General features: G+C 39.2%; 1 protein-coding gene across 2 annotated transcripts in view; it reads left to right on the top strand.

The window, feature by feature from the left end:
• The first annotated feature begins 182 nt into the window (after positions 1–182).
• Positions 183–13489, top strand: part of LOC137278682 (protein disulfide-isomerase A3-like) — a 30451-nt gene continuing 17144 nt past the window's right edge. Inside the window, exons 1-13 of one of the 2 annotated variants that reach the window (XM_067811188.1) lie at positions 183–489; positions 1923–2010; positions 2237–2354; positions 2907–3014; positions 4021–4147; positions 4786–4899; positions 5169–5291; positions 5705–5887; positions 6575–6677; positions 7355–7483; positions 9760–9839; positions 10691–10748; positions 11811–12578. In XM_067811188.1, the coding sequence (XP_067667289.1) occupies positions 356–489; positions 1923–2010; positions 2237–2354; positions 2907–3014; positions 4021–4147; positions 4786–4899; positions 5169–5291; positions 5705–5887; positions 6575–6677; positions 7355–7483; positions 9760–9839; positions 10691–10748; positions 11811–11927 (1482 nt within the window). In that variant the 5' untranslated portion in view covers positions 183–355 and the 3' untranslated portion in view covers positions 11928–12578. Of the gene's footprint in view, positions 490–1922; positions 2011–2236; positions 2355–2906; positions 3015–4020; positions 4148–4785; positions 4900–5168; positions 5292–5704; positions 5888–6574; positions 6678–7354; positions 7484–9759; positions 9840–10690; positions 10784–11810; positions 12579–13489 lie in introns of those variants that run through there. The other variant, XM_067811189.1, reaches the window with a different exon arrangement.

Genomic DNA, 13489 nt, shown 5'->3' with positions numbered 1-13489 from the left:
ACTTGGATGTATTACTGATTACCGGGAAACATCTTCATAACGAATGTAAATAACATTTTATACAAAGAACTTAAATAACAATCCAAAAGTTTGCTTAAATCACTCAGCACTGGTGTTCGGAGCTTTTGAATGGAGGGCTGTATCTAAAGCGCTTTCTACAACGAACAATGTAAGGAGTTTACTTTTTCCGCAACAGGTGTCTTGACCCGGAACAACTCTACGAAGGTCATACATCGTGGACCAATGAAAATCCGACAACGCACAAGCCGGGTCCACGTTAGGTCACTTCCATAGGCACGTTGCAGGGTAAAGGTGTGTGAAATTTATTAGAAACTAGATTCTCATCGAAGACAAGATGAAGATTCTGGTCGCAGCTCTTGCTATTGTCGCCGTCGCTTGTGCCAGCGACGTCCTCGAATATACAGATTCCGACTTTGCATCTAAAGTTGCACAACATGAATTGATTCTGGTCGAGTTCTTTGCACCATGGTAAGTTTTGATGTCTGATAGTATCAAAGATCGAGTCTCTTAAACAGTTTTGAAGTGTCTAACTATTGTTCTATTTTCAAAGTCTTTTAATTTGACATTCACATCCATTGCTTTTACTAGTAGCAACAGAAGGATAAGAAACGCACACCTTGTGGCAGTATTAGGATGAATTATAATGAGATAGTGGGGATGCTTGACTACCTCTCTGGAACAGGCCTGAAAACATCAAGTCAAAGAGAGGATATACATACAGAGTTTCAGGTTATGGTGAGCTGTTGTAAAGAAAATATCGGCTGAATTATTTCATAATCACAGTATTGGCAAAGGGAGTTCATCTATATTTTAACTTAACAAATAGTTCAACTGAAACTTTGGGTCTCTATGGTTTGCTTTTGAAAGTACTGCTATTGCCTCGTCAACCATAAGTGTTCATTGTATTGACATATGTTCATGCATATTTGCACTTGGGCTGCAACACATTCACCATGAAGTGAATGTGATACACATCATGAAAGTTGGGTAAGGGTTTACGCCTGTGACCCCCGAGTAATATGTTCATATATATCTATATAGAGGATACTAAATGACCTTCCGTGTAATACCATTTTTATTAAACGAGTTAATGATTTGGTATCAGACAAACGAAAGCGAGTTAGATACTAAATGTTTAACGAGTTTAATCAAAATGGTATTTCATGGAAGCGAGTCTAGTATTCTGTTTATTACTTGCCAACATAAATTGACAGAAACTGCAGCGGAATTGCCTCCAGTGTGAGGACTCTAAGCTTTCAAGTCAAGCAAGGTCTAGTGAAATCGCGACATCAACATTAGCATTGTGACGTCATAACTCTGAACCCTTATGACGTTATACGTCTAGCGGTATTACACTGCAGTATCTTCAACGGGCGAGTAGTAAATATGTAATATATATCTGTTAGGATAGTTTCAAGGTTTAGGGGTTAGGATCTAGGTTGTACAGTTCGGGTTAGGATATGGTTTAGGGTTAGGGTAAGGGAGTTGTGATGAATACGCATTTGTTCTTATTTCTACAGTGATAAAATAAAATGGGGGTTTCGGGCGGAAATCTTTCCGAAAGTTGATTATTGGTTATAGGTCACCAGTTGGTGTCTTCAAATGTCCATTAAAACAATAGCATAACTTATTTCACATCTTTTCACCATTTTGATGATTAATTTATCACATGTACAAGTGACCACATTACTGTCAAATAAAATATATGAGCTTGTTAACTAGCTTGGTTATAATCCATCTTGCATATTACGTTTGTATAAATAACTCCTAAATTTAAGAATAAATGTTCTTATGAACATAATTCATAAATATTGGATTCAAGTGGTCAAGAATATTGTGTATTAAAGATGGGCGAGGCCTATGGCAGGGTTGGCTGGTGTTCACATTATTTCTATTTGCAGGTGTGGTCATTGTAAAAAGCTTGCACCAGAGTATGAAAAGGCTGCAACAACTCTGAAGTCAAGTGACCCTCCTGTTCATTTGGCCAAGGTAATCATACTGATTGGATAAATAAATTCTTTCAGATAAGTCCGGCATATTTATGCTGCTCCATTAAAGTCAGTGATGGAGAAGTAATAGGCTAATTAACAACACTCATCTTTAACTCCTATGTCATGCTGTTTATACAGTGGTGCACTGTAAATATTTATGTTGAACAAAATACCAGTGTAATTGTCTAGGATTTTGAATATGGGGATTTGGCTTGTGTTTCCAGGTTGATTGCACAGCAAACACTGAAGTGTGTGGCAAGTATGGAGTTTCTGGCTACCCTACACTCAAAATCTTCAGGAATGGGGAATTTGCTGAAGAATACAATGGTCCCCGAGAGGCAGGTTGGTCTCAAGTGATCTTTTGACCATTGTGACTTGTTCAGGAACAGACTGTGTACAATATATGTAGCAAGTGCTGACATGCTGAGTTATGTGTTGAATAACAAAACGAAAAACATTCCTTCACAAAGTATTTGTAAATATTCATTTTGAATGACCAAGAATAATCGACTAAATCATTTGGAGGGACACTGTTATTTTCATTGAACATGCAAGTGAATCGTAGCTGGTTCAATGCCACCAGGTGTGGTGGTCAAGGTGTGTTCCTATGATGGGGATTGTCCTCCGATGTGCCTCATGGGGTAATCAAGCCTTATTGCAGACTAACTATGACAACATTATTCATTGAGCTGTGACTGACAGTGTTATTATATTTAATTTGTTTACATGAATTATGGTGGCTGTACGACAGTGTGTATAGTTTCTGTTGATAAGGAGATGGTTCATGTTTTCACTGTGCTGTGAACCTTGTGTGCATAGTGAGAGGACTGATCTTAGATGACTTTGTGTAACACATTCTCGACTCCCACATCTGATGCATGGTATCTTCCTCAGGTGGTATTGTCAAGCTGATGAAGTCTAAGGCTGGGCCTTCTTCCAAAAATTGTGAAACAGAAGAGGATCTGCAGAAGTTCCTCAGCGTGAATGAATATGCCGTTGTGGGTAAGGCAGCTTGATCACTGTTGTAACAGGCAGTTTTCATAACATAGTTTATCTTGAATTAAGTCATGTACAAAAAGTACTGTCTTAAAGGATGCCCCAGCTGCTGTTAACTCGCATCCGTGTACCATTTTCTTATATATTACTCATTTTCTATGTATATGGTTTGTGTACAGCAGACACACCATGACTTGTTTTTCTTACATAAGGATGACTAATTCTGGCAAATAGCATTAGAAATAGCATATGAACAAATCTGTGCAGAATGAAGCTGGTTATCTGTTCTTGCAGTCTGGTCAATGTCATTAATCTTATGACAAGTCACTGGTATATCCTAGCAGAAAGAGTTCACAACTGAGCGTTGTTATGAGCCTAGTTTATGGTACTGTTAGAACACACTACAAATCAACTTTCAGGTCATGTCTGCATTGTTTTATATCAAAATTCACCTTTTTGTTTTGGTCAAGTACATGACACTGCTTAGGGTAAAAGGGTTCACTAACCACACCTGAAGAGAACAAACAATGTCATTCACTGATTCAGATCCTGTATCTCAACACTGACAATGTTTCACAAGTGCAGCGATGAATGCGTTGTTGTGGTATCCTGATACATTCTAGTCCAGGGAACAAACATAATGTTAGCGGACGAGTCAGACCCAGTTGACATTTGCCCCACCCCCCACCAGTTGGTGGGCAGGGTGCCTAAGCAATGGTTGAATATTATGTAAGCTTAGCTCATGTCGTGACGGTCGTCTTCCGTCAGTTTTAAACATCCATAGAATGTTTTGGACAGATGCCAATGATGAAATTAGATGAGCCTTTTCCTTACTCATCTGATGTTCTGTGATCATGAATGATAGGACTGAGGCATTTTCTATTATTGATGAATTGTCCAAAGACAAGCAGTGTACTGTGTAGTTCATAAATCAGTCATGGCATGTTACTTGATATAATTATTTTCTGTCAAATCTGCTGTTGTAAGTGTAAATCATATTGTTTACATCCAGGTTTCTTTGGTTCCGAGGATGATGAATTAGCCCAGATCTTCAAGAAGACAGCTGATGCCATGTCCAGTGAGCTGCGATTTGCTCACACCTACAGCAAAGATGTTGCAAGGAAATACAAACGCTCAGAGTAAGCTCACTGTTCATAGTAATGGAATAAGTTAATTTATAAAAAAGACCGTAGTAGGAAGCTTTGTATTGATTATTAGGTTAGATAGGTGATGGGAGAAGTACCAATATGTCCAGGAATTTTCTCAGTGTTTGCCCTAGACATGAATATTTAGGAGTCACCATGACTCCCTGGTGTCATGAGAGGGAGTCATGGACATGTTTTGGGAGTCAGCTTCAGTATGGAACTTTCATCAAGACATCAACTGTAATTGTTTAATAATGATAAAAAGCAAGGAAAAGCAGGTCAGATATTTAATCTGCAGAGACCAGAAAATTGGCAAACAATAAATTAAGTTGTTATAAACAGCAGATTAGAATATCTGAACTTACGACTCGGTAGCATTGTGTAAATCAATGCAAGCTTTTAAATTCACTGCATATTTGAGATAATTTATGGGTCGAATGCATGTTTTTCTGCTTCAGGGCAAACGCTGTTCTGCTTTGACAAGTTTCTGTTCACTTTTCAGCATGTTCAGCATGATGGCGGTCATGTAAACAGATCATAATTTGTGTCATTTATTTGTTAGTTGCTGAAAAAGTTGGAACACATCAAGATTTGCTCTTAGTCTTAATATTAACTAGTGGTTTCTCTTTCAGTGAAATTGTAGTCTTCAGACCTAAAAAATTCCAGAGCAAATTTGAAGAGAATGAGGTTGCCTTTGATGGAGATGTTAAGGAATACAAAGTGAAGAAGTGGGTTGAGGAGACATGGTAAGAGCGAGCATTCATGGACACAAATGATCATATCCACTTTCTTTGAATTAAAGACTTGTAAATGTACTTTAAAGAAAGACTATAGCTTATTCCTATTTTATTCCTATTTCCTTGAACTAGTTTATACATGATAGCTAAAGCCATTAAGAATTACTGTTTCCAGCCGATTTGTTTAAGTTGACTTGGGGTAGTTGACTCGAGTGAATGTCAAAGATTATATGTTATTTGACTTCAAGGCGACATCTGTAACAAAGATCTCATTTCAGCTTAGGCTTGTGTCCACAGAGGGGACAAGATAATGCCAACAAGTTCAAGAATCCTTTGTTTGTGGTGTACTATGATGTGGACTATGTAAAGAACATGAAGGGAACTAACTACTGGAGGAACAGGTGAGTATTTACATGTACCAAGAAGAGTTGGTAGATCTGCATGTATTTATTGGAATGTTTCCCTCAGATGAGACACTAGGGAAGATCCTGGTTAGAATTGATCTTCAGTAACCTACGCTTGTCATAAGAAAAGACTAAAGGGATTAGGTGGTCAGGTTTGCTGACTTATTTGGCACAGGTCATTGTGTTCTAATGTGTATGTGGATCGTCATGCTGTTGATCTCTGGGTTTTATGGGTCTGGTGATTTATGACTGCTGCCATGTAGGTGGAATAACAGTGACTGTGAAGTAAAATTCACTCACTCGAAAAATATGGGATGAAGCAATGTCTGGCATCAGTGTTTTCTCATTGTTCTGTTTTCTCATGCCATTATCATGTATCATGTGTGTGAACAATCTCCAATCTCCAACAGAGTCATGAAGGTTGGGAAGAAGCTCCAGGGAGAGGGCAAGGCTGTTTACTTTGCTATAAGCAACAAGGAGGAAATGAAGTTTGAGTTGAATGAGAATGGTATTGATGATATCTCGGGTGACAAGCCATTCGTCTGTGCCAGAGATACAAAGGATAGAAAATTCAGGATGGAGGGAGATTTCAGGTATGTAGTGCTGCATAGTCTGGCAGCGTGGTTCAGTCAGCAACGTGTGTATGGATATCAGATATGCTGCAAGTTTTCAGTGCTTCCTCTTAATGCTGAGGCTGATTGTTAGTTTCTAACTTCCAGTCTCAAAGACATGTCAATAATTGAATTATTATTAAAAGACAAATATACGATAAGGACAGACTTCAATGGATGAGCAACTTCTCTATTCAGGTGAAGTGACATTTCGATACAGATTCTTGTATCGTTAAGCAAGCATGAGACAGGTAAGATAGGGCGTATATACAGGGAATAATTAACAAGAAGACAGTGATACAAGAGTCTGTATGGAAACGTCACTTCACCTGAAGAAAGAAGTTGCTCATCCATAATGTTTGTCCGTATCTGACTCACCAACTTCTAAACATGCCACTCAATTAAGACAAATATAATGAACAATGTTCTGTTATGTTATCGTTTGTCCACATGTGCAGTTAAGGACCTTTGCTTGATGACCTGTCAAACATATTTATTATTCAGTAAATAGAACACATATGGACTAAAGTTTTTCAGGTGGTGGTAAAAGACTTCATTTCCTTTATTCTCGTCATTATTGAACCATGTCTGCTTAATTCCTCTTGACAGTTGATTTTATGTATCCAACTCTGCCCTATGTTCCAACCTGCGGTATGGTCCATATTTCAGCATGGAGTCATTTGAACAGTTTGTAAGGGATGTCCTGGATGGGAAGGTAGAGCCTTACCTCAAGTCCGAACCTGTCCCGGAACCTAATGATGAGCCAGTCAAGGTACACTCAGTTTTATAATTCTGTATGGCTGACTCATGGCAGCCTCTGGAACAGTAACATTCTCAATCTGGTGTCTAATTTGTTCGAGGAAGAGTCAATCTTGTCATTTGACTCATGAGTGGAATCAGATGTTCAGTTTGTCATTCACCTTATTTCTGTCTGACATCTGACAGGAAGCTATTTTGGGTTTCTGAACAAATACTATGTTCACTTTCTTACATACCTTCTGATTGGAGGAATCAGTGTGCTGTAGCATCTACATTTTGGGAGCTTCCCTGCCCTGAGCTGCACCACATGACTGTAGTGTACATGAACAGTACCTCATTGGATAGGAGGACCATGACAGATAAGCAAAATGTGAGGCACTTGGAAACTCCAGCCCTGTCAGACCCATGAAGATTCAGGTTAGAATAGGATTTCAGCAACCCATGCTGGCAACTAAAGGCGACTAACAGGATCCGATGGTCAGCTTCACTGACTTGAGTGACAAATGTCATCTGTTCCCAGTTGTGTAGATCAATGGTCATGCTGTTGATCACTGGATTGTCTAGTCTATTATTTACTGACCACCACCATGTAGCCGGAATATTGCTGAGTGTGGTGTAAACTTGCTCACTCTTGACCTGTCACTGCCTTTATCAGCTAATGCCTCATGATGCTTTCTTTGTTTTTTCCAGGTTGTTGTGGCCAAAAACTTTGATGAAATTGTCAATAACGAAGAGAAGGATGTTCTCATTGAATTTTATGCTCCTTGGTGTGGCCATTGTAAGAGTTTGGCTCCCAAATATGATGAATTAGCAGAAAAGGTAAGTGGAACCCGGTGCTTGAACCTGTGATTGGATGTGATTCCACTTTCAGTGCATGGTGTGCTTGTTGACCAGCTAACATGATGATACAAGATGGGACGTAATTCAGAAATGCTTTGCTGATAATCTTTCTGATTGTGCTGTGTCAGTACACAAGGTGTTATTAGGCAGAATGATTTGACAGTTTGCATTCGTAGTTTATTGTCAAAGCTGAAAACACTCCATATGATAGTCAGTGCATGACGCTGGAGATAAATTGTATGTTTCATTTGAGTCTGTAATTAAAATTAATTTTATGTTGTACCAAATTATGGCAAGGTCAGAAAATAAACATAGACGTGGATGCAAATAATTTGCACCCCTTATTAAATACAGGTTCATTATTTTGCCCCTGATGCTGGTTGTAGGGTATAGGGGATGCATGGTTCACACCTCTCTGTCCCTCACAGTTTCCCACAAGTATCCTGAAAAGCTGAATTTGGAATATATTAAGTGAACATTCTTTCTCTGTGTCCTGGCAATATAACTTCTGTTTCTTTCAACATGATGCTATTTAAGTCTTGTATTTCTGAAGTATTTAGTCTGTAGACTCCATATTTTGTCTTGAATTTCCTGAAATGTCAAGTTAGTTTCAACTGCTTCTGTCGGTGTCGAGAGATTTCTTGAGTGTGAGCCTCACCAGGTACCATAGTAAAGTCTTATGTAATAACTATTTCTATGTACATTGATTGGCCTTGTGTAGGGTTGTCTTTCTGGTATGTGCTAGGACCATGGTATCACAGCCTTTGTTTCAGTCTCCTTTATGTGGGTGATCCCTTTGACCCGGGGTCTAGCATGATGTTTTGCCAAGCATGTTTACTGACCAGGTAACATGATGATACAAGATGGGACGTAATTCAGAAATGCTTTGCTGATAATAGTTCAGATTGTGCTTGTCAGCTTGTAATGTTTTATCAGGCAGAACATTTTGTCAACGATACCATTTGCACTTTCATTTTGTTGCTCTTGATGCTAGTCTCATGGCATATAGAATGCAGGTTTCACCCCAGTGTGTCTCTGAATCTGGAATGTGAATAGTTTCCCGTAAATACCCTCAAAGCTGAATTTGTACTATTTTAACCATACATTCCTTGTGTCTTGACAAGAAAACTGTTTCTATCAACATGAATGACAATTTGGTTTTTGTACTGCTTGTGTCATGAGATTTCTTGGATGTCCATAAAACTATGCCAGTTACCTTAATAATGACAGATGGGACATGTGTACTTATATAGGGTGTACACTGACTGGTTTATTATAGGGTTGTCTCTCTGGTATGCTGGAGCTTAACTATCACAGTTTTTGTTTGAGTCTCCTTTATGTGGGTGATCCCTTTGACCCGGGGTCTAGCATGATGTTTTGCCAAGCATGTTTACTGACCAGCTAACATGATGATACAAGATGGGACGTAATTCAGAAATGCTTTGCTGATAATCTTTCTGATTGTGCTGTGTCAGTATGTTGTGATTTAAGAGCCAACATGTTTTAATGTAATGAACACAGTCAGTATCCTAGATTTGTTAGATGCGATAGAGAAGTGTAGTGGAATGGGGCATATTTCCCTTTTGACTGTATTGTGTCTCTTCGTTTACCAAAGATTGGAACGGCTTGTTATTTATCTAACCTAATAACAACACACCCCACCCACCCAAATATAATTTGGAAAAATAATTCATAAAATGTGATGATGGTTTGTCGACTTGGTTCTGTGCAAGTCGGTGCCTGTGTGCAGTGGAGGGGTGAATTTGGGTGGTGTATTTCCATTCTTGGGCAGAATGATACAGAAAGTTATCACTATATATAGTGAAAGGAGAGAAGCAATTAGTATGAGTCGGGATAAGTATGTAATATTACTTGTTGATAATCTGTTGTGATTTGTCTTGTTTCAAAGAGGACACAGTGAGGTTATGTCAGAATCTAATTCTCAAGTTCTTGTGGGGCGGTGGGGTAGCCCAGTGGTTAAAAGCATTCGCTCGTCACGCCGGAGACCCGGGTTCGATTCCCCACATGGGTACAATGTATGAAGCCCACTTTCTGGTGTTCCCCGCTGTGATATTGCTGGAATATTGCTAAAAGTGGCATAACACTAAACTTGCTCACTCACTCAGGAACTTGTGTGTCAGGATAATACCACAGTGTTCGGTTCCAACTCTACAAGTAACTCTCGTACTTCACCATGGTTGTGTTATAGCTATAGTAACATCCGTTACGATAAAACATGAATGCTTTTGTTTCAGCTCAAGGATGAACCAGAGATCACAATAGCCAAGATGGATGCTACAGCAAATGATGTATCAAAACCCTATGAAGTCTCTGGGTATGTTGTCGTTCATCTGCAGTTGGTGACCCAATTGTTGCTGTAGTGACTGTAGAACTAGCTTATCATGAGATTGGTGAATAAGGTGCACTGATTGAGACAGATGAGATAGTTGAATAAGGTGCATTGATTGACATAGATGAGACAGGTGAATTAGGTGCATTGACATAGATGAGACAGGTGAATAAGGTGCATTGATTGACATAGATGAGATAGATGAATAAGGTGCATTGATTGACATAGATGAGACAGGTAAATAAGGTGCATTGATTGACATAGATGAGATAGATGAATAAGGTGCATTGATTGACATAGATGAGATAGATGAATCGTATTGTTTGACATACGAGATAGGTGAATAAGGTGCATTGATTGACAGATGAGATAGGTGAATAAGATGCACTGACTGACACAGATGAGACAGGTGAATTAGGTGCATTGACATAGATGAGACAGGTGAATAAGATGCATTGACATAGATGAGACAGGTGAATAAGATGCACTGATGGACATAGATAAGATAGGTGAATAAGGTGCATTGATTGACATAGGTGAATAAGATGCACTGATTGACATAGATGAGATAGGTGAATAAGGTGCAGTGATTGACATAGATGAGACAGGTGAATAAGGTGCAGTGATTGACATTGTGACAGCAGTTGCTTATGTCTGGAGATGAAAACCGTCTTGAAGCAACAAATGATAATAATGTCGTGATGGAGGTAGCTGAAAGGTCCCAGGGTGTTAAGGTGTAATGCAGTTATCCACAGACACAACAGAAATTACATCTACCATTGCTAGGTGTGAAATCAGTGGCTGAATACTGAATATAGTGTTTGTATTGATTTCAGATTTCCAACACTATACTTTGCACCCAGGAAGTCAAAGGGTGCTCCAAAAAAATATAATGTGAGTATGACGTTTTTCTGACATCAGCTTACAAAGTATGACCTGAGTGGTGGCAGCTGCTCACGTATGATTGTGTTTCAAGACTGGGCAGACAGTCAAATCGCTGATGTGTTATCTTCTTGCCAATACTTGGCTCTTGCTTTTCTGACACTTTGTTCTACCCATGTTCTACCTTTGTTCCATCCAAGTGAGAAATGACCTTCAGTAGTCCATGCTTGTCATAAGAGTGGGACTAATGGGATGAGGTGGTCAGGCTCACTGACATGGTTGACACTTGTCACTGTATCCCAATTGTGTAGATTGATGCCCATGCTATTGATCACTGGATTGTCTGGTCCAGACTCCATTATTTACAGACCTCCAAAATAATGCTGGAATATTGCTGAGTGCTCGCCCAACATTACCATATTGGCATTCATGCATCTGTAATGGTGTTTGTGATATTGCTTACTCCATCTTTCTGTCCAGCAGTGTTTGCAGTCTCAGGCTTAGCTGGTTCTGGCCAATGACAGCTTGTGTTGAATACAGGACTGTGTATATTCTTGTTACATCGTCTTCGTACCTCAGTTCTTTTCAGTGATCCAATGTTACATCTCATGTCAGTTGTAATTATCCTGCTGAGCGTTGAGTCTTCACTTGACTAGTTGGAGGCTTTCTGTATGCAGCTAACGATAAGGTCAAGGCATGGCATCTGTTCCCACACAATTGTTTGATGTGACTGATGGGACAGTATAGACATCCTATTACGGTAGATAAATTGCCTGGGTGTTTTAGTTGAGTTTGTCACAAGTGGGATATCCTGTCACCCACATGATGGTGTTTCAAGACGGGGCAGATAAATACTGTTGATATCCGAAGTGCTGATGGGAGCATGATATCTCCACCTGATGACATCACGATATGGCTTTCTTAGAATTACCTGGCACGTTTGCATGGATTCCCAGACAAGATCATAGTAAGTCACTGCAGTGATTTTGAATACCAGGCCTTATATTACAACTGTTAGTGTTTTGCCACAGAAGCTCTGTCACTGATGTAACTTAATCCAACTTTGTGTTTCAGGGAGGCCGTGAGGTTGACGATTTCCTCAAGTATCTGGCAAAAGAATCTACTAACCCACTCAAGGGATATGACAGAAATGGGAAGAAAGTCAAGAAATCTAAGAAGACAGAGCTTTAGACGAGATTATTGTACAGATGTAAGAATATTCCGCAGTAGCTAGCCTCATCATCTCCCCCTCCCCCCCTCCCCCCAGCTGTCGGCAGGAGTGATCGTTTCATTGGCAGCAGCAACCAGTGGAATTACTGCTCTTGTCTCTCTGCAATCATGAGCTCAAAACTTGTACATTTCATTCTTTCATTCTTTTAGTTTGTGATGTATATTTTGAAGATGTCTACACATTTGTTTAGGGAGTGCTTGGGGTTTGTCATGAAATTCATGATTGTGAGCTTGTTTGTGTCTAAATCCGATGCTTCCAGTCTTCCCTACCAGATAACTAAACATACTATATTGATAAGTACCATCTCATTCTGTACCTACAAAGTGTTTTTACTCAGTTGGAATCTTTACTTGAATTATTTATTTTCTTTGTAATGTGGTTAATTTTATAGACTGATCTGCAGTATGTCTGTATACAGGTGTACACAAGTTAATTTTATGCTGACATGTTTATTTATGTGCCATCAGAATACAGTACTCTGAAGTCAGTACATCGTCATCACGTCTTGTGCATTACATTGCTAATGCGTGTGTTTGGCTCTTTGTTAACAGACTTTTCATACATGAAAGATGTATAAATGATAGTTATATCGAAATAAATATTACATTTAATAGTGTTTGTTTTGCTTTTTCTTGTGGCAAGTGTAGAAGACCCATGTTTGAACCCCATTTCTGATGTGTCCTGACATTGCTGGAATATTGCTGAAAATAGTATTAAACCACACTCACTTGATGATATGAGAGCTCCACAGTTAACGTGGTTACATGTCATGCCTCTCAAGAACAATGTGTTAATCCCATTTATGTCCTGTGATGATACAGTTAAAATGTTACCAGAAGAGGTGTCAAGTTGATTTCACTCACTACTTATATAAAGTAGGAGGTGAATAATGTTTTATGAGGAGTGCCACATTCTATTTTGTGACATGTTAATTAATCATTATTCATGTATTGGACTAGTTCACAATGTTAAACGTATTTAACTTTGACTGAGGCATTGCAATTGACAGCGCAGAGTTGCGTCCCCTTAGCGAGGTAATCGCCTAGGTTATTTGTCGGTAACGACATGAGGACCAGTCGACCACGTATGCTGCCAAGTGAACAAAACAAACATTGATTGACGTAACGAGACTTCGCTGTTGGTAGTTACTGTTATACCCATGATTAATCCCTGAAGTGCAGTCTTAAATCTCACGGATTTTTTAACTTTCGCTCAATTGACTACTCAGCAGGGTAGATGTTATCTGCCCTTGAGTGACTGGAAAGTAAAGGCTGGCTGAGAGCCTGGGATGTCAAAGGTTGACGTTGGAATTCGCTATTAATATTTGTTTTTAGATACCAGATTTTTTAGATGCCAGAGTAGACTGCAGGCAACCCTTTTACTATTACACAACATATTTGTTGACTAAAGTCACATTCATATGATTATTATATATGCAATTTCCAATTCTACTAGGTTTCTGCGGGGATAGTCTACAACGAACGCACGCACGCACGCACGCACGCACACTCTCTGGCCACGC

Source organism: Haliotis asinina, chromosome 3 (genome assembly GCF_037392515.1).
Source record: "Haliotis asinina isolate JCU_RB_2024 chromosome 3, JCU_Hal_asi_v2, whole genome shotgun sequence".
Taxonomy (NCBI): Eukaryota; Metazoa; Mollusca; class Gastropoda; order Lepetellida; family Haliotidae; genus Haliotis; species Haliotis asinina.
This window is presented reverse-complemented; position numbering and strand designations above follow the sequence as displayed.